General features: G+C 37.6%; 2 protein-coding genes across 3 annotated transcripts; one reads left to right on the plus strand and one right to left on the minus strand.

Annotated features, from left to right (window-relative positions):
* The first annotated feature begins 27 nt into the window (after positions 1 to 27).
* On the plus strand, positions 28 to 16,722 carry LOC105563850. Its single transcript, XM_012015797.1, has 2 exons — positions 28 to 1,269; positions 15,624 to 16,722. The coding sequence occupies exons 1-2, from the start codon at positions 1,187 to 1,189 to the stop codon at positions 16,057 to 16,059; spliced, it is 519 nt and encodes a 172-aa protein (XP_011871187.1). The 5' UTR covers positions 28 to 1,186; the 3' UTR covers positions 16,060 to 16,722.
* On the minus strand, positions 3,440 to 13,187 carry LOC105563849 (alpha-tocopherol transfer protein-like). 2 transcript variants are annotated; one of them, XM_012015795.1, is made up of 7 exons: positions 13,072 to 13,187; positions 10,204 to 10,348; positions 6,469 to 6,628; positions 6,150 to 6,330; positions 4,944 to 5,129; positions 4,771 to 4,876; positions 3,440 to 3,822 (listed from the first exon to the last, which is right to left on the minus strand). In XM_012015795.1, the coding sequence occupies exons 2-7, from the start codon at positions 10,340 to 10,342 to the stop codon at positions 3,659 to 3,661; spliced, it is 936 nt and encodes a 311-aa protein (XP_011871185.1). In that variant the 5' UTR covers positions 10,343 to 10,348; positions 13,072 to 13,187; the 3' UTR covers positions 3,440 to 3,658. The 2 variants fall into 2 exon arrangements, with proteins under 2 accessions (XP_011871185.1, XP_011871186.1); XM_012015796.1 differs by lacking the exon at positions 13,072 to 13,187 and having other exon boundaries at positions 10,204 to 10,539.
* Positions 16,723 to 21,152: the final 4,430 nt, after the last annotated feature.

Genomic DNA, 21,152 nt, shown 5'->3' on the forward strand with positions numbered 1-21,152 from the left:
CGCGCGCGGCCCATTGATAAGTAATCCACGGCCTTTGCGACGCAACGTCGCGCGCGCCGGGTGTGTACACTGTGATACCTGACGATAACAAGCGTGCTCGTTGACGGAACCAACCGTTTCTGCTGCGCGGCTTACATAGCAAAAGTTTACCTTGAAGTCAATGGAAAGGGGACCTTGGGAGATTGTTACGAGCGCTATTTTCGACCTCTTCGCGGGAATCAGCAAATGATATCGCCCATTTGACAAAGTAGCCGATAAAATTCCCTTCGGTGTAGCGTTGCGTTTTCCATGAATACGTTACCGTCCGATGAATACATCAACGTTAAAGTCGCGCGTTTGTTTTTTCTACAGGCGTATTTCCAATCATTTTACTCGCCGCGCTGAAACAACTGTATTTTTTTTCGACTCTTGTAAAAATTGTCGAGATTAAAAGCGGGGAATTCTTCTCTCATTGCTCGCGGTTAGCGGATTTAAATATTCCGCTGCGCACGGTAAATATGCGTATACGTATATAGTATCGATTGAGCACTTGGACGAGCTTATATAACGCGGTGTAAACAACATGTGGATATTTATACGTGCAAGCTAAACAATTTGCTGACCTGAGCGACAGCGATTTATGACGAGGCAGCGCGCTTCATTGGTATCCGATAGCCATTAACGCGTGTAATTAGCAGAGACAAAAAAGACGACACGGGAAATGCGTCGCACCGCTCGGTGCGGAATTGGCGTGTTTATTCGCTGCGCGTTTTCCAGAATTGACGCGGTCGCGCGAGGCGGAATCGGAGAATCGCCTGGATCTACCTCGCGCACTTTAGATCTCATCTCGCGAAAGCAGCTTCCCCGCGCAACAAACACTCGCCCGTGTGCTTGTGTTTGCGCACGCTCGCGCGCGCGCGCTCGCGTTTTATTTATGCGCGAGGCAACTTGAGCAGCCTTTATTGCGTTGTTTAAGATTCTTCAGATATGCAGAGCACGCGCGAGGCGAATCAAAACTTGGACTGTGCACGAAATAATTAATTATTATTGCGCGCCGTTATCAGTCCCATTGCGAGCCATGAATGATGTATCACCCGTGATACGTGGCGATGCAGTGGAATAAAGCGGCTGATAAAGCATAAATAAGACTTTCGCGAAGTCGCCTTGAGAATTATGCCTGATAACGCCTTGACGCGCACTTTGCGGGATGAAGGAGGACAGGAAGCGGCTTGAAATAGGCGCCAAGTGGTTAAACAAAAGGCAAGATCAACAGCGGAGCGAGGAAAACAGGTACGTGCACCCCGCATTCCTTGACTATCTCCATTGTGCGAGAAACTGGCCTCGGATATTACGTTCCCCCGTGGCACGCGGGCGAAATGAAGAAAACGACGGCACGAATGACGAACAGTGGAAAAAGCAGTAGGTGTAGCCAGCCACGTCCCGCGATTTACGCCCCTCGACAATGCGAGCGACAATTTTCTCGTTTTTCAACATCAAAATTTGATTCTTCAACATCATATGTCTTGTCTTGTCTTGTCTTGTTTGTCTTGTTTATAATTATATATAACTTTGTACAATTGCATATAATTATAAGCAATTATTCACATGAAAACATGTTTTAGCATGTGTAAATCTGTAAAATTAAGCAGAACTATTGTAAATTTGTAAAATTGTATAAAATTATTGAAGAAAGAACATTGTAAAATTGTATAAAATTATATAGAAATATACAATGTATAGATATATTGGACATATATTGTTATATAATTGTATATATTTATTCATGTTCGTGCATGAAAAATTTTTTACCGAGCACGAATCAAAAGTGGACTCGACGGAGGCACGATTCGATGCATTAGGCCGCCGGCCATCATTAGCTTATTAAGTTAGTTAAGCGAGGACGAAAGAAGACAAGACATTGAGCATTGCGACGGCCATAAGTTACCTTCGACGTCGTTTTAGCTCGCTGCTGACATTTCGCCCAGCAATTTGTACGGCGATTGCTTCCACCACTTGAAATTTGCATTTCGATACCATCTGAGGAAGCATTAATAACAGTCATCTCTCGGAGCGTATTTTTACGACACATGAGAATGCCATTTTTATATTTTCTTTGTGAAGTAGGCGTCGCTATTAGACACAAAGTCGATAACTGAGAGTGCAAGTCTAGAAGATTAATTAAGAGACTCTGGATACGAACAAGCGCGATATTTCAAACTATGCGACGTCGGTATTGTTTTTCAACCTTGCACTTGTATATCTCTTGTCTTTGTTAGCAAGCGATCGTCCAAATTTCTCGTACAATTTCACGATCGAGATTAAAATAAAACTATCGCACTCTCCGTTTTAATCTCCATTCGAGGAATTGTATCATCCAAATGCAAGTGAGCGAGAAGGGATCACTTTTTTTTAAACTGTTGCAACAGAATTTAAACAGGATCGGATCGCAGCAGACTGATGTTGCGGATAGAGTCTTCTTAATGACAAAAGTAATATATGAATTGGCGCTTTGTCTTTTCTAAACTGATGCAATAACTTAAAATAAGTCTGTTGTATGCACAACATGTTTGTATCATTTTATGTTAATGTACTATTGAATATACATGAAAGTGATAATAATAAGTCACTTACACTTATGAAAAACATAAGTACCTGTTATGATCTTTGTTACGTCGCATAAAATAAATTGGCAAGCCGGAATAAATTGATTTAGTCGCCGAGCCAGTTCAAGTACGATTAGACGTCCACTATTACATCGATAACCATATCTGGGTCATGTAAATTATGACACGCAACTTTTTCTAACTGTTTTACCCGATACGCAACAATTATAGTCTTTACGTGTAATTGCACAATCTCGTTCTTGCCCGTTTTACATTGTAGTGTTTTGTTCGTGTCACGATACGTGTGACTAACTGAAGTCGGTTTAAAACATAATAATTTATTGACGTTTTATATTCGTTCGTTTTAATATCTTCCAACAACACAAAATATACTTATTTAAAATTTTCTAGTTTATTTCATTATTACATCAAATATATTTTGAAGCAGATAATAAGAACCGTATAAAGTAAAGACATTTGTCGCTGTATTTTCAATTATTTAATTAATATAAATTTTTCACATATATTTGTTTTATATATTTGTTCACATATTGTATATTTGTTTAATACTTGTCAAGAAGTACGCGGCTACGATAATCATAGAAGTGGCGCTATCTTGAGACTGATATCGCGAAATAAAGTGAATAGAAGCTTCTTCGTTCATCGGATAACAAAATGATATAGAAACAATTAACTCAGAATTCAAAACCTAGTAAATGAGAATGAAGCTTCATTAAATATTTCATAAATCTTCTTTACAATTACGTAAATGTGTTTTTAAATAAGAGGTTTTATGTTCTTAAATAACAAAAAAATTATCTTTTTATTTTTCCTTATCGTCCAAAAGATGCACTTACAATTAGCTCTACATACAATATATATGAATTTTATTTTCCAAAATATTAAGCCATTACCTTAAAAATAAACCCATTACCCTATAATTATTGTATATTCAATTTTATATTTTGTTTCATTGACTGAATTATATGTTGATCGTAATTTACAATTTTAACATCAATAAAAAATCACATTTGCGTGAAACTATGTATACACAATATTTGTAATAGAAACCATCATTAGTCTATATTTAATTTTCGAAACGAACCTTGAGTTCCTTCGAGTTCTATCTCAAGACAGGATACTTTTGATTCCGGTAAACGAGCCTTCTCATTTGTACGACTCAACTTTTCATCTGATAGAAACCAGTCTCTATTCTTTTCAATTTTTTCTTGCCACGCAGCTATGCACATGTAAGAGAAAGAGATGCTTAATACTATAGACCAAATAAGTCTGCTAAAATTACTGTCGTAATTTTATCCAATCTTAAATATTATAATATGTATTACATAAAAGGCACATTTAATATATACTTTATTTATACATTTTTATAAAGGGAGAACGCTCTTTTATAACGGTGATGCCTCTTAAGGATGTATTACGTATACCTTCCCAGCAAAAAATACAGTAATCTTAAAAATTCAATATATATCGGTTGTATGCATACTTTAACGGCTGGCTATTATTGAATATTATAACAAAGATGTTAATTTTACTGATTTAAATAACTTCAACCTCTTTTTATAATTATTGACAGCGTATTTATAAATATTCTTAATAGCGGTTAAAAACTTTTGGCTGGGAATTTGCCATGAATCCAACTGCTAAAAACAAAAATCTGACATATACAGGGTGTCCTGAAATTCGCTGTTTTGAACCTTTTTATCTAAAAAAACTACTGCTCGGAACGAAAAATGGCAAATAACTTTTTAATTTATTTTTTCGACGACATTCTTGCTATGGTATTTTGATTCGCGAATTTCAGGACACCCTGTATAATCTGCATATAGACAGAAAAATGTTTCATAACCTGTCAATCTTCAAACAATATGTTGTTTAAAATCGGAATATAAGACATTTTACAGATATCATTAAGACATCTTGTACACGTAACATCATAAGACGTCTTATAAAAGGTACCCTATATTTATATTTTGGACAGCGTGTTGTCTGGAACGCACATAAAATTTTAAAAAATTAATAACTTGAAAACGAATCAGTCAATTGATCCAAAATTTATCACAGGTTTTCATGGTATATAAATGCACAACTTCTGTAAATTTCAGCTTTTTCCCTCTATTTTAACTTAAGTAACATACATCCTTAAAACATAAAATAATTATGTATTTACCTCTTAATTCTTGAAAAGTGCCCGCTTTACCACCCCATTCGTTAGGAAGTATATCCTTGTTCATGTAAGCATGTAACTCCTCTCCGCCGCCATTAAAAAAACGAAACTGCAAAGTTAAAAAATATATTTCTGCGTGCATTTCCGACTTATTTTATTTAAACCTTTGGCCTTACCTTGTTGATCAATTTCTTTTTCAAAAGCGGATAAAATATATTAATTACATTAACCATGAACGACGGTGCGTTAAGAAAATAAATGTTAGACAATCGGAGCGGCATACTATCTAGCACCGCCAACATTGCCCGTCTTACGATAGATTGCGTCGGAACACATTTTGCAAAGTGCGCCATGCTGTACCCCTGAAAGAACAAATGTCTCTTTTGAAATAAACTACGTAAGAGTTCATCGATCGTCACAAATGAACAATTTAAGAATAATTACTTTAAAATAACTTGAAAATAAATTACTTAAACTTTGAAAATAAAAGCTAGAGAAGGAGCATAAAGTAAAATAAAAGACTTTCTTTGGTGATATTACATCACTCTTATACTTTTTTAATTTCCACTTACTAGACTTTATTAATGAAGCTATGCACAATCTATTTTCGAAGCAACAGCAGCGTAACTAAATGAGAGTGCATTTAATGCACTTGGTGCTAAAGTGCAACCTTTTACATTCTATCCCTTAGCTTTATATATCCAACTCTCTATATACGCGTTCTTTAAATTAACATATAAGCTTATTACATTAAAAAAATACAATTACCGTATTAAACTAGTGGATGTTTTGTATTCATTTACGAAATTTAGTAACAAGAGTATAAGGCCAATAATATACGAGCAACTAGCTGTCAATAAAGCATTTAAAAATTAGTTATAAAAGAGTTTAAGTCACTTATATTACAATATTTAGTATTGTACAGTTTTTCAGTTACCTAACTTATAACGATAACATAAATGGCATTTCTTATATCTATGATTAGCTAATTATCTTATACGGACGTTTCGACTCTACTTATTGTTAGTCAGCCTCAGTGTGTTATTGTCCTTTATACCATTTATGTTATCGTTATAAGTTAGGTAACTGAAAAACTGTATAATACTAAATGTTGTAATATAAGTGACCTAAACTCTTTTATAACTGATTTCTAAATGTTTTATTGACAATTAATTGCTCGTATAATATTGGCCTTATACCCTTGCTATTTTCAAAAAAGGGACTCGCTTGCTTTTATTTTATTTTACGAAATTTAAGCCGAGAGTAATGCCAAAGAGTCCTCGAGATATTCTCCTAGGTAGATGTATGTTATTAATAATTATGGTTCTAATATAAGGATAATGGTAAGAATGAAAATGAAAGCAATAACATCAATGTCATACCTCGAGATCAATGACTATAATATTTGACAAGCAGACTTCTTCCATCAAATAAATATCAAGTACCATTAAGATACGCCTGGCCATCGCTTGAAACGAGAACTTCTCTATGTTGGTGTCACGTAATCGTAAAATGGTGACACGGCGTCCTTCTTCGGTCAATAACGGCAATATAAAGTAGTCTCTAACAAAAATATTAAAAATAGAAATGTATGCAATAATAAATTAATCGGGTTCTTCCCGATTTGTACTAAAATCATCAATTACTTTAATTGTCTTTTCTTAAAATCTATTTACAGATTACGAAGAAAGATTTAATTACGACATATTGAAGCAATTTTGAATGTCTTGAGACAGCGGGTCGCGAGCGGCGAAAAATTCCGGCATGGTTGTTCGAACGGTGTAGTACCTTTCCAGGATTAATTTACATCTTTCAATATTGTTCTTGCAATTGAAAATAAATGTCTCCAGTTTACCATCGTCTGCAATGAACAAAAAATGTAAAGTCTTATAGTCCATTATGCAAAATTTTACATGGTTTTCGTTGGATACATGTATTCTTTACTTATTTGACTTAATTTGACTAATTTGACTCAACTTTAACTTTACTTAATTTTGTTCCAACATCGCGTAACAATTAATTTCTCTCATTTTTTAATAAATATCTTTAATTCTGATCATAATTTGTCAAAATCTTCCAAATATGTTATAAAAGAAAATTTTTGTTTACAAGAAAATATAATAGATCTAAGTATTCTTTCCGTCTATTTTTATATGAGCTTCGGAAAAATGGAAGATATCAAAATTTGTCTTGCTACAAGTTTATAGTGTACTAAAAAAGTATACAAGAATGTTTCATTGGCATAAGACAAAATAAAAGTAAAAATATATGAAAGGCATAAATGATATAAAGAACAATTTAAGATACAGTACCGGCCAAAATTATATCGCCTTTCGCTTTTTCGAGCATAACTAACTTTAAAGTGCACGAATGAAGAATTCGAAAATTATGGTGTATTTTGTCAAATTTTATTACCCTTCGTGTACAAGATGCACCTGTTATCAGGAGTCTACTGTGAAATTTTGAGCACATTCGACGCACTTTGACGAAAGATATGCTCAGAAAACCTGAAGGTGATATAATTTTGGCCGGTATTGTATCTGTATTTCTTCTACGTCTTATTGACTCTTAATCAATAATAACTGTTGGAACAAAGTTTCAGAATTTGTAATGCAAACGATTTCATAACACTCTTTGACGCACGAAGATCAAACTTACAATTAGAGTATTGCATGAATACACAAATTACAAATGTCAACTCTGCATTATTCCGTTACATGTGTATAAGAGCTTTTATAGTGTACTTTTTAATGCATTTTTTTAGAAAATATTCTTATTATGCATAGTTGAATTTGCTTTTATAAAAGCTTTAACTTAATTACAAAATATTTTAAAATTCTCAAAAAATCATAATAGATAAAAGACTAAAAAATATATATAACTTTTTCGAAAACTCTGAACGTATTGTAGACTTATTCAAATTGAAAGAAGGGTAGTTTCGCAAGAACGAGAAGGGGTTATATTAATTCGAGCTTTCATATAAAATAATAGGTGCAACTCTGAAAGTCTCTCAATACTCGCGGAACTCTTGGCGCGATTCTCTCTCTACCGCGCACGTCTTATCTCTCTCGTCTCTCGGACACGACTCTCCAAGTCCCTCTCTTAAAACGCTAGCCGTAGTTAGTCAATGTCACGAGAGCGACAATCGGTTGTCATACTTAACGCCCTACATTCGGCCGTCCTTGAAATAAAGGTCGCCTCGACCGTTCGACATTACAATTATCCTCCAATATGCTTTCAATTTCACCGTCTTGTATCCAGGGTTTCATATAATCGGCCGCTGATGATGTCTGCATGGGAGCTTCACTTTCACCAATCTTGCATAAAAGATAACGGTGGTTGCGCAAGACTTTTACAACTTCGTCCGAGGTATTTGGGCGCAAATTTAAGATGACGGCCCTTCTGAGTACTCTTGATTGCAACAAGATCCCTCTCACGATAGCTCAGGTGTTTCTTCTTCCTCTTATCATAGGTTTTCCTATTCTCTTTTTGAATCCTCTCAATATTCTCCTTCGCCTCGAACATTCCTTTTAAATCGCTATCCGCGCTCTGGGCTCTCCTTACTCGCGCAAGCATTCCTCCTTCGCATTCGCTCGCTATCAAACACATCGGCAAATGAACTTCGGCTGAGGGCGTCAACGTGCACCATGTTTTTGCCGGGCCTACGCTCTATCTCGTGTTGAAATCCTTCCAGCGCTAATGCCCATCTGGCCACTCGCACGCAAAGGTCTCGCTTTGACATTGTTTGCGCAAACGCTCGGCAATCGGTCACAATCTTGAGTTTCATTTCTAGCAAATACGTACGAAAACGCTATAGTGCTCTAACAATTGCTAGAACCTCGAGCTCGTGGCTTGGACATTTTTCTTCCGCCGGGGCAGTCTTACCGCTCGCACAGCATACCGGATGCAATGATTGAACCTCGCTGTCTCTTTGCAAAAGTATCGCTCCGAAATCGTACATGGACGCAATTCGGCCTTGGCCTCCACCCGAAATAAATTCAGTACTGGCCTCTCGCTCAGCATGATCTTTAATTGCTCGAAGGCGCTCCTCTCAGCTGTACCGAATTGAAATTTCGCATCCATTTTCAACAGGTTTGACAGCGGATGCGCAATCACACTATAACTCGGAATAAACTTACGGAAATAGCCACTTAGGCCTAGGACAGACTACTTCTGCCGCACGCTCCCGGGTTCCGGAAGACATAAGACAGTCTTAATTTTTCCTTCTGAAGTCCGTAATCGTGCCGTCTTCGATCCACCGATGTGTCCCAGAAATTCCACTACGCGACACCAAAAAAAGAACACTTTCTCCAGTTCATTATTAAACCTGTTTGACTCGCGGTAAACCTGAAACAATCATCAGGCTTTTTAGTCCATTGTCTTCGTTATTTGACAGTACAATTAGGTCATCCATATACACCGAACCAATTTTTGTTTCATTAAATCTCTAAAGACCGCGTTAAGAAATCTTTGAAACACGGACGGGGAGTTACACAAACCGAAGGGGACTCCTAAGAATTCGTATTGTTCATCCGGCACGATAAAAGACGTGTATTTTACGCTTGACTAGTCCATCCACACGTGGATGATACCGTTCTTCAAATCGATCGTACTGAAAACTCTCGCATCCTGCAACCTATGCGAACCATCCTTTTTCTTCACGAGTACTACAGGACTCGCGAAATCAGAGACGGACTCTTGGATTATGTCTTCTCTCCTCCAATCATCGATCTGTGTATTTACAATATCTCTTTCGTACTGTGAAAGTCGTGTCGCTTTAGTTTCGAAACAATCTGTCATCTTACAAGGGGACCGTCAGGTGTTCCCCTCCCCGATTTGGCTGAAATTGTGCACCACTCGACGCACCTCTCAAGCGTTTTCGAGAAAAAGCAATTTGAAATTTGCGTGTATGTGTTAGTAGCTGTGCAGCGCAAAATTATATTTTTGCGCTGCACAGCTACTAACACATACACGCAAATTTCAAATTGCTTTTTCTCGAAAACGCTTGAGAGGTGCGTCGAGTGGCTTGCTCTATAAAAGTTTCTCGTTAAGTACTACACTTATGCACAATTTCAGCCAAATCGGGGAGGGGAACACCTGACGGTCCCCTTGTTAATATCTGTTTCTCGCGTCCGCACCAGCCTATAGTTGTTTATCAACTCTGTTACAAGTTGCGATAAATATTTTTGCATATTTCTTATATTAAATTTCTTCTATTGTTTTCATATTACGTGCTTTATCCGAATTCCAAAGCTCATCAAAATTAAAAGGAGAGGATACTTGGGTATGTTTCTTCATTAATTTAGATATTTAGAACTCACAATCAGATACTTTTCAGTATGCATATTATAACTACGATATTTAAGGCTATATTTTTACAACAATATAATCGCATGCTATTGTATTTGATATAATTAGAACAATTTGCGAACGAACCTATGTGTTTCGGTAAATGCGGTTGTTTCGAAAGCCATTCTCGAAGCGCTCTGATATCCTGTTTTCTCATTTCCGGGTCAGGAGGAAGTTCCTCGTCTATACGTTTCTGTTGCGCCAGCGTTGGTGGTGACAACGTCATGATTTTCTGAGACAACCACCAAATCGATATTATTGTCCAGTCACACTGCAATGCGAGTATCGCAAGATTTGGTGCGACAGAAAAATAATTCCAACAATATATTTACTGTAGTGGAATAACCAGGGTTGGGAAAGTGACTTAATAAAAGTATCCACTTTTCCTTTCGGTGTAGGTAAAAATAGCACCGGGTCACGCGTCTTTGCGGTTTAATTTTCGCATATTTACGAACAAATATTTGGTCGCAAATTCCGAATACCATTTAATGAACGATGTTTAGCATAGACTTCGAAGAATTCTTAAGTGTGCTCAACAGAACACAGAAAACGTGTAATTTGTACATACACTATTTGTGGCTGCTAATATTTTTATGCTAACATTGCTCGCTGTTAACTCTGATATTTCTGCGCGTTTTTATAGTGCAACCAATCAACAGTCATATTATAATATTATAATATATTATATAATATATTATATATTATATATTATATATTATATATTATATATTATATATTATATATTATATATTATATATTATAATATATAAGTCACGTCGTCTTTTATAAGCCAATGTCATGGAACCATTAACATTTACCGTAACAAAAATTCTGGCCGATCTTGATGTAAATTACATTTACGTTATTATAATATGTGCATGAAAAAACGAAGGTAGGATGTCGGAAATAATACATGAGTAATGAAGAGAAGTGCATACGTGACGCGAATTCGATCTCGCGGGCGACCTTATTTCAAATTATTTCCAAATTTCAAACGCGCAAATTTTTGGAAAGCCGATCATCTCGATGAATACCAATTAGCTCCAGGACAATCATCCGTTGTTATCGCGCAAGTGAGTGCCATTCATAAAAGGACGAGACGGGAATTTCGTTGGTTATACGAATTTTATTTATCGCACACTTTCAATAAAGAGAATTAAAGTTAAGGTGAAAAACGGAATTCACACCAAGTTGAGGTTTTAATTTTTAATGCAGTTTAGAATTAAATATTTATTATCACTTAGCACTTATTATTGTTGTACAAGCACTAGATTGATAACAATTTTTACAACTAACAACTTTTTACTACTTAAAAAATTTGATTAATTAGCTTTGAAACGATCGTCTTTATGGAAATTATAGTAACATTTATAAGTTGCTGGAATGAAAATATTATGTATAACTTGTAAAATACTTCTAATTAAAACTGTAAATCATTTGCAGCCGAGTTGCAACTTTATACAATCCAGTTTCCATATAATCTTATCACGTGCAACTGAAGTAATACTATTGACAAACCGGTAAAAGTCCTCGAGTGGATAATATACGTGAGAGGAATTTTATGTTGGAGAAGATAGAGTGATCAAAAACGATCTCGACGAGATTAATAAGTTGATATGCGGGTTTGTGTAAAAATAATGAACAGACAATATATTTTAATTACAAAAAAACTGTGAAAATTAAAATAAAATAAAAATGCATTTCCCGTTTTGAATCTCGAAATCGAGCTAATTGAAAAACTAATAACATTTTAAATATTAAACATCTTTAATCTAAATTAGTTTATTTGATAAAAATAAAAATATTTTTAAATTCTGTAAAGCGTGGTCTACAATGGCAGTAGGAGTAGTGGATTAAGACTGTAAGACGTCGGAGTAAGCTCGTGTTTCCGGTGTAGTAGGCGTAAAGTAAGGCTGTAAGCAAAATGGTTCAATTCCATTTCGTACGACCTACTCCCTTACTCTCAGCCACTGACAGTTCACGAAATAGGTTAAAGTTGAAACCCTGATCTCGTTTGCGCCTGTTCACAGGCCGAACCCACCACCTCCGACCAATAGATCTCTTCGTTTGCATAATATGCCATTGAAGAGTCAAGAGCTGACTCCATAATAATATAAATAACACAAATCCAATTCTTCGCACATCCATATTCACCAACAACGGTAACATTTGTGTAATAACATTGGTTAACACTGATTGGCTCATTATAATCCTTACTCTACGCTATTGTAGACACTCGGGCGTAAAGGGACCTTAATCCTACAGCCTATGTCTAACGCCTACTTCTTTAATCCACTACTCCTACTGCCATTGTAGACCACGCTTTAGTATTTTCCAAAAATTTGTCGAAGCCAATAAATATATCACGTCACTTTCAGAGATTTTCATAACCTTTCTTTTAATAAATAAATGCCAATCTTGTCAAGGAATAAATAAAAAGCAATTTTGCGAATTCCAACACGGAGAAAAATAATTTGCTGACACAGCAGATTTTATGCTGTTACAGCAAAATCTGTTCGTTACTATATGGATAGCAAGAAGATTTGTTATGAATACTAATCGCAATTTGCTGGATATAATTTGCTGGATTAACAAATTATTTCGTTGTGACAGCAAATGTATTTGCTAAGAATATATTATTTTGCTTCAGTAGCAAATTAATGTGATTTTAATTACAAATACACTCAGCGAATTTGTTCAATTCTCGCAACAAAATAGATTGTGCTATAATGACGAATAATTCGTAAAATTAGTTCTATCAACTAAATTTTATTGCTATTACTACGAATATGCAGTAGCAACGGCGATTTTGCTATCACAGCAAAGTTATTTTTTCCGTGAAAAAATTTGTATCTTCAATTTAATGCGATTTGTATTTCGTGATGTGTAATTATTCAAGGACTGGAAAGAAACACGTAAGTTCCAATGATTGATCTTGGATATTTCAGCACTTACTTGTCCTCTTACGATAGTGACGAAAGTTCACACAGGCTTGCAGAGACGTAAAAATCGCGCGATGAGTGGAGAAGTACCTCCCGCGGTTCCCGACGCTCAAGATTTCTGTCTGCTCGAAACGAAACGATTCCTCTATTCTTCGCGCTAGTGATACACCGAGTGGTGCCCCCACCATTCGGGCATCATACACGTACGTAATACGCCGAATGTGTGGCGAGCGAGGCGCAGAGAAAGTGCGCTGCTCAGTACACAAATAAACGAGATCCGACTTAAAATCCACCCACGGATGCCGCTGGTTTTTTCGGACGCTACCTTCTCTCTCTCCCTCTCTCTCTCTCGGAGAGAAGTGGCAACTACCGAGAGTATCCTGCCACACATATCCCTGTCCTCCGAAAAGGGGGTTGGCGAGAGGTCTAAAGCCCAATGTCCACGATGCTAGAACTTGGTCCAAGTCCTTGGTTCTAGAAACGTATAGCCAATAAAATTGCCGCTTTTCCGTAAAAACTACAAATTGATTGGTTACAAATTTCTCAATCCAAGAACTTGGGCGCAGTTCTTGTATCGTGGACACAGGCCTTAACAACCCGTAAAAACTCACTGTTGCGAATACACACAATAAGCCTCGGATGGAAGCAATTTGTTGTTAAAACCAGAGCCCGCTTGGGGGTAGAGCCGGTTATGAAGATGATGATGATGATGTAATACTACGCCGAATAAAAAGAATGTTTACATTCACAGATCCTTGGCCAGTTTCACAAACTTCGGTTAACTGCTAACCGAAGGTTCGTTTCTCTGTCTCTTCTTCAATAAATGGAATAAGATAGGGAGTCGACTGAACCCTAGTTAGCAGTTAACCGACGTTTTTGAAACTGGCCCTTAAGGGGTTAAGCCACCCTGAACGGGTCAAAATCAGTGTCATTTTCGTTAATTTCTTTTAGAAATATAACAAAATATATACAAAGTTCAAAAGTAGGTGTGTATTTAACATGTCTTTAAGGTAAAAAAATTTGTTTTGTTTATTTTTAATGTAAAATAGAAGCGGTAAAGCCGAGACACCGAAACTCCATCTACTACACCTTTGAACCTAAGACAAAAACAAAAAATTTTTATTATCTAGATACTAGATAAAAACTAGAGAAATACGTACGGATATTTAAAAATGTTGATTTTTGTAGAATTGGTAGATGGACGAAAACAAAGTTCATTTTTTCGCCTAAAATGTTGTGTAAAAATAGTTGCACAAAAGGTTTGTTGCGTTACTCCTAACTGCTCAGCAAGCTCTTTTTGCGTTCGCGCTGAATTCTCAGCGAGCAGTTGCTCCAAATCGTCATTGCCGCGTTTCCGAGGACCTCCTATGCGTTGTTCGTCACTCACAATAGACTGAAATCACCGCTTTTAAACCGTCTATACCAAAATACGCACACATCGTACGATACAACACCGTACATTATCACAGCAAATGCACAGCAAAATCAACAGTCAATTGTGTAACGATTTATAAAGACGCATAAAATGGTTGTAATTTATTATTATACCTGAAATACTTCAAACTACAACTTTCTGGTTAGACCTTGAAAATTAGCAAATTACGTAGCTCGAAGTTCAAAGAATAAGCAAGAATACGCAGGTTAAACTCACATTTGAAGCACAAGAGCTTGTCACAGACAAACGCAGCTGCATACTCTGCAGACTGCGTGCAAGTTTATTGCGCATTACGCGTCGCGCGCATTTACATTTCAAATAAATAGGTCTCAGAAACCTAACAACTGCTACATTTCAATTAAGTAGGTTGCAGGAATCTTTCATTTGCAATCATTCAATACATTAGGTTGCAGAACCCTGACAATTGCAATATTTCAATAAAGAAAGTTGCAGGAATATTCCAAACGAGATGTTGAGATAGTTCTGCAACCTAACAGAAACTTTGTGTGCTATTAGGGTGGGAAATCAACGATTGCACGCTAGAGGCATAAGCCGGTATTCATAGTCAGATCTTATATTCAAGACCGTCAAGGTCATCTTTAGATACTCCATAGCCAATGAAATATTCCATACAGCAACTTTAGATAAATTCAAGACGGTCTTGAATATATTAATATTCTCCGCGATGTGACATAAAACCGGCGAAAATTTAAGCTCCATTTTTTCCGCTAAATAGCGTTGCGATTGACAGCCAGAGGCAATAGCCATTGGTTATTTTATACTTCATGTGTCACCGTTACGTTCATGGTGGAAGGAAAACAAGGTTACGTTGTTATTATACATCAATTTGATACCATTAGTACATAAGCGGAAGCTCTATTGTATTATATTTCGAGAAGTCAAATTTATCGATTGCAAATGTCATCCTAAAAGCCGTGAAATGCCAAGTTTCTTGCGAGATGGTGGACTGTATTACCATATGCAACAGCGCCTGCATAACATGTATCTGGTGCATCTTCTTTTCGGTATGGTACGAGCATGTGATAGTCGAAACCGAGCGCCAGGAGTGTGCTAAAACATGTTCGTTGCCGCATGCTGCTTCGGCTAAGTTATTCCTTTCTTCTCTTTAGTTTCCCAGGATTCTCCAGGAATCTTAGAAAAGTGGATTCGAGCGAGTGTTGCGTACGTAGAAAGCCGAAGCACCGAAGAACACGGCCGCATGATCTTCCGAGATGCGTGAGAACTGGATCGGTTCATGCGGAAGGGAGATTCAAGGATTCCCCTTGCTTCGAGCGCAATCGTGAGGATCAACGTGAGTGTCGATCATTCCAGAAGGGAAAAATGTGCGTTCGATCAAGGAAACGTCGAAACGTGCATCGGTGCACAGAAAATAATGGGAAAACGTCGCAGATATACAGCAGACAAATTGAACATTCGAACAGTTACGACAAGTCGGAGGATTCTTTGAACAAGAAGACCAGCACGTGCGCAGACGTGAAAGCAGACAAAAGCGAATATCGTATTTGTAAAAGTCTCGAGGTGAAAATTGGCGACATCAAGAATTAAAAATAAATGTGGAGTATGAAAATCAAATAAAAGTATCGGACGGCATCGAAGATGCATCGAGCGTTTTTCTCAACAAATTAATACCAAAATTAATTAAATAAAAAAAGACATATCTCTGTGATAATCCGTGTACGTTGAGGGAAAGCTTGTTCCTACAATTGTTCCATTCGTACAAGTGTTTGTCAAATAAACCTAAACGCAACAAATAAGATAAATGTTAGGTATCTCGTTAGCTGTACATGATTTTACATTTATAAAATTTATCCCTTCGATCTTTATTTTAAAATTTCTCCCTTTTTTTCTCTCCATGTAGCAAGTTTATGTCGTTAATTTATTAATCTGTCGTGGCAATTTGTTAAGAAGCAGTGGCGGCGACGGAAGCCTCGAAATTCTGCTCATTATGATCACGCCTCTTATCCGTCGTATCTTTCTGGATGACAATTTCCTTAAAAGGAGCTCGTGTTGAATTAATATCGGAATCTGCGTCGACAATCTGCATAACTCTCTGGACTGTTGAAAACTCCATCACGACCGTCGACTTTGTGTCATTTATTGTTTGAGAAGCCTCTGACATTTTGACGTTTTTATTGAATTTTATTATTTCCAGCTCATCCCTGAAATGAACGTTCAGTGTACAACAAATTATAGTAATATTATAAATATGTATAAGTACAACACGAACATAGGAAAATAAGAAATAAAATGAAATTTACGGGAATGATACTTTCTCTCCACTTCCCTTTTGATATTCCAAACCTCTTTTCTTCTGGCATGTTTTACTTCTGTACTCGCGACTACCATTCGCTCCGGACTTGCTAACAGCATTAGCAGACCGGTCAAAATCTGATTTTGGTAGCTTTTTAGCAGTTTGTAAAGGGCTCTTCGACTTCTTCAATTTTTGTTGAGTAGCAGTTTTCTCAGGACAGCAGCGATGACCCTGATATTGCCACCTGGTATGCAAAATTGTTAGTAGCATATATGCATAGCACATATAATTATAATATACCCAGACAACATGCATGTCTGATTATATGTCAAATAGGTTTCAATTTATAGCATATGATACATTTGTTAAAGCATCTGTGACACATTGCTAGGATAATGTTTAAAAGTCTTTTAAAAATAGAAAAGTTTGTGAAATTAGAATAATGAGATTTGTAGTGCAATATGTAATATATGTATATAACGATCGTGTTCTTGGGGCAAAGTGGAGAACTTGAATAACGTGAAAAAACAGAGACAAAGCAGAGGATATATGGTAGAACGAATAAAAAACCACTTTAAATATCGACTGATCTCTTTCGCAAGTCGTATCTTAATATCTTAATCTTAATATTACGTAATTTCGGGTTTTTGTGCTTGAACGCTCTTTCTGAGCCAGAATGGCTGCGGACAAGTTGTTGCTTCAAATGTTACAAAGTATTCTTCTTGTCTTCTCTTTCAGTAAAGAGAAGAGAAACGCTTCGAAGCGTTTGCAGCAGCAGCTTGACCGCAGCCTAAGTACAAAAACCAGAAATTGTGTAATGTCAAGATACAACCTTGCGAAAGAGATCAGTCGTCTTTAAGACAAGTCTAACAGACGTCGAAAATCGGGACATAAGACGTCTTAAAGACATAATGTTCTCTGAGTACATATGTATTTAAATAACGCCGACAGCACGATTTACACTCTGCAACTATTTGTTCCTATAGTCGCACAGAATTGTAACAAAGCATGAAATAGTCTGCGACAGATAATTACCACAACGCGCAGGTCGTGACTGTGGAACTGAACATAAAAATGCAATTCAGCACTGTCAAAACTATTAGTGGCTCCAGCATGACTCGCCAACATCTTCCCTCGTAGGAACGGTTTATCGCTCGCAACCACTTCAAGGTGCAGAATCGCCAGTGCTAATTTTTTGTAAAATTCTCTTTTCAAGAGGTAAATAGCCGACGCATGTTCCTTTTCAGTAACGACGTTTATTCACGCCAGTTTGATTGTGTTATACATTTCTAACTACACCCTGAATGTAACGGCGTTCAGAGTGAGCTAAAATGTAAAATATAATTTCCGATTTTGCACGATATTCACTTTATATTTTATCTGGATACATACTCGGAAACACGTTTGAAAATAATTCAGTTATAGAATTTTAAGGACCGGTATATTCATAGTGTGTCGGATCTTGCATTCAAGACCATCTTGAGTTTATCTAAAGATGCTGTACGGAACATTTCATTGGCTACGGAGTATCTAAGAAGTCGCTTTCACTCTCCGGAAATTCTTTTCTTCTAAGGCAACACATTTGTGTGCTTTATAAGAAATTTCGTACATGTTATGTGATTTTTTTTTTACAAAGAAAAGTTGTGAAGAAAAGCAAAGTAATGACCTACTCGCGTGACATATTTTTCAATTTTGGCAGGAAAATGCCCTCGCAGAATTGGCAGGTGATCGGAAAGGGAAGATATACAGGAAGTGCGTACGTACAGATTACCATAACTGTTGACAGGGGAACCGACCAATCAGCAACCCTGCTACGCCGTGGACCTTCTCTCCGCGGGGGTCCTCCTGAGACCCTTTGTGGACACCGGGGCGCACAATGGCGCGGTAACCGCAATATAAAAACGGTGGTCTCGAGATCCCTCTCGCGCATCTGTGTGAAGTAATATAATGATGATATTACGGCTTTTCCCCCTATCTTCCGTTCACAGATCAAGCAGCTTCGGTTGCAGTTTCCGACGCCACAATCGGGAGGACCACCCTGAACGATCACGCTCGTTACCGCCCGCGGTGAACGTGCCTGCTGATTTATTTATTCTTTCGCTGTGTGCTACAATTAGCAATATTAATGGAAAACGAGCGAATTGTGCCAGGCCGAAGGTAACCTGCCAATTCGCAGCGAGAAAAGTAGGCCTCCACGTTACTGTTTTATGATACACGTAAAAACTAATCCCTCTACCATAGCCTTTTATTTGTACATTCATAGACAGTTGTAATTTATTTGAGTTACTTTTCATTGCAATTTAGAATTACAAAAGTTTGTTAGGAAGGAGGAAATGTATCCACATTTAAACTCAACAACTTAATTTGAAGAAATGACTTACTGAGGAGAAATAATTTGAAGAAAATTATTCCACCCCTCAATCGAAATTATTTCCTAATTTCCTTAAGAAACATTTCACTTATACAATATCAACGTTTGCAGCACGTGAGTTTTCTTTAATCGAGACGCTACTCTATGTCACGTTTAGTTCTGCTTGTGTCCAGGCGTGCGAAAAAAAATATCTCGATTTCACGCGTTTTTCACAAGTGGCCCATGAATTATCGTCGTTCTTTCATCCCGAAAACGTCCTATCTCGCGTGTCGAGATCCTCTCCTTAGCTCGCAGACAGCCGTCCCGGGCACAATATCGCGGTCACTTGTCGCTCCATTCATCTGCGACCGCAGGCTCCTCTTCAGCCCGTCACGGCTCCGGGAAAAACGAGTAGCTTTTCACTCGCCGCTCGCCGCGCCGTTTCGCCCCGTGTGTGCCAGCGCATCGTGCGAGACCGCGCTCTCTCCTCGTGGTGGCCTAATTTATTGGCCAGCGCCATTGTCACCGCCCTTAAACGCGACCACACAGAATGCGAACGACACCTTTATGAACTCCCACGCCATTCACGATTACGACACCGCCCTCGCATCTTCTTACCCCCGCGACTCCCGGCATATTGTGGGCCCCGCTCTCCCCCCGCGCACCGATAATCGCGGCATCTAGTCTCCTCTTTTATTATACGTTTAACTTTACACACCGGATCAGACACCGTCGCGGACGACGCTCGCGGGATATTCGTGACTCGCCGGCTGTGACGACCTCGAGAGAATCGGCGACAAAGCCGAGAAAATATGAGGACATTCTGAAATGTCTCGAGTGTCTCCTAAAACCGCTTCTGGGAGAAGAAGAACGATTCTAAACTCAACAGAGATATATCGTATTGTCACTTAACAATAGCCAATGCTTTTTGCTTCCTCATAGAGGAAGCTTTGTTTTCGTGAAAAAATTTTTTATCCAGTTTTCTTTGAAAACATGTTTAGAATGTTCCAAAACGTCCAAAAATCACATTCAGAAAAAATGTCGGTATGTACGTATGTCTGTATGTATCCTTATAAGGTACCTCTAAATAACTTTTCAAATATGTAAGATAGAAAAAATGTTAAACATGAAAGTTGTACGGTTTTAAGTAATGCATTACATAGTAATATAAATATGACCTTGAACAGCTTCCTCAAGGTCACGCAAAGATCACCTTGAAATTTTTTAATGAAAACCCTTTTTTTAATACATATTCTTATAGCTTACCTCAAGGGCTTTCCAAAACACTATAATAAAGTATATTTTCGTTAGGTACTTTCGGAGTTATGTGCTTTTGAATTGTTTTTGAGAAATGTCTGTGGTTGCTGTAACCATAATGAAAGGAGATAAGGTGTGCTTTCACCGTGAACCAATTTTGGTTTGTTTCTGCGCCTTCCAAAACGACGCCATATTGGAAAATATCAACCAGTAGCATCAATGCGTGAGATGTAGATAATTATGCTATACTATCTCAGGAGGAAGATGTAGATAATGAGGAAGATGACGGCTGCGAAGGCGAGTACGCTATTGGTTGATATTTCCCAATATGGCGTCGTTTTGGAAGTGGTTGTGATTGGTCGTGCGCGGTAGCACACCTTTCTTCTTACATCATGGCTGTAACTATCGCAAATTTTCTTTAATAATGATTTCCAAAAATTTCAAATGTCTATAACTCAAGAACTAATTAATCATATTTTAATGAATTATACAGGGTGAGTCTTTCCATATCCGACAAAATTTTTGAGAAGGTAGAACGGATCGAGATGAACGGAAAAGTACTGTACCATTTTGCAATTTTCGTAATAGTTAACGAGTAATTAATTTTTAAAAATCGTTGTCTTAGGCCGGCCTACCGCCCAATTCGAGCGCGTGGCAAGATGTGATCGCCCGGCGATCGATATTGCTATGCGCACATCTCGCCACGCGCTCGAATTGGGCGGTAGGCCGGCCTAAAGCCCGCTGCAGACGACGCTATTTTTCCTGCTGGATTGCTTGCGA

This window comes from Vollenhovia emeryi, unplaced genomic scaffold (genome assembly GCF_000949405.1).
Source record: "Vollenhovia emeryi isolate VEMERY1.0 unplaced genomic scaffold, V.emery_V1.0 DF939170.1, whole genome shotgun sequence".
Lineage (NCBI taxonomy): Eukaryota > Metazoa > Arthropoda > Insecta > Hymenoptera > Formicidae > Vollenhovia > Vollenhovia emeryi.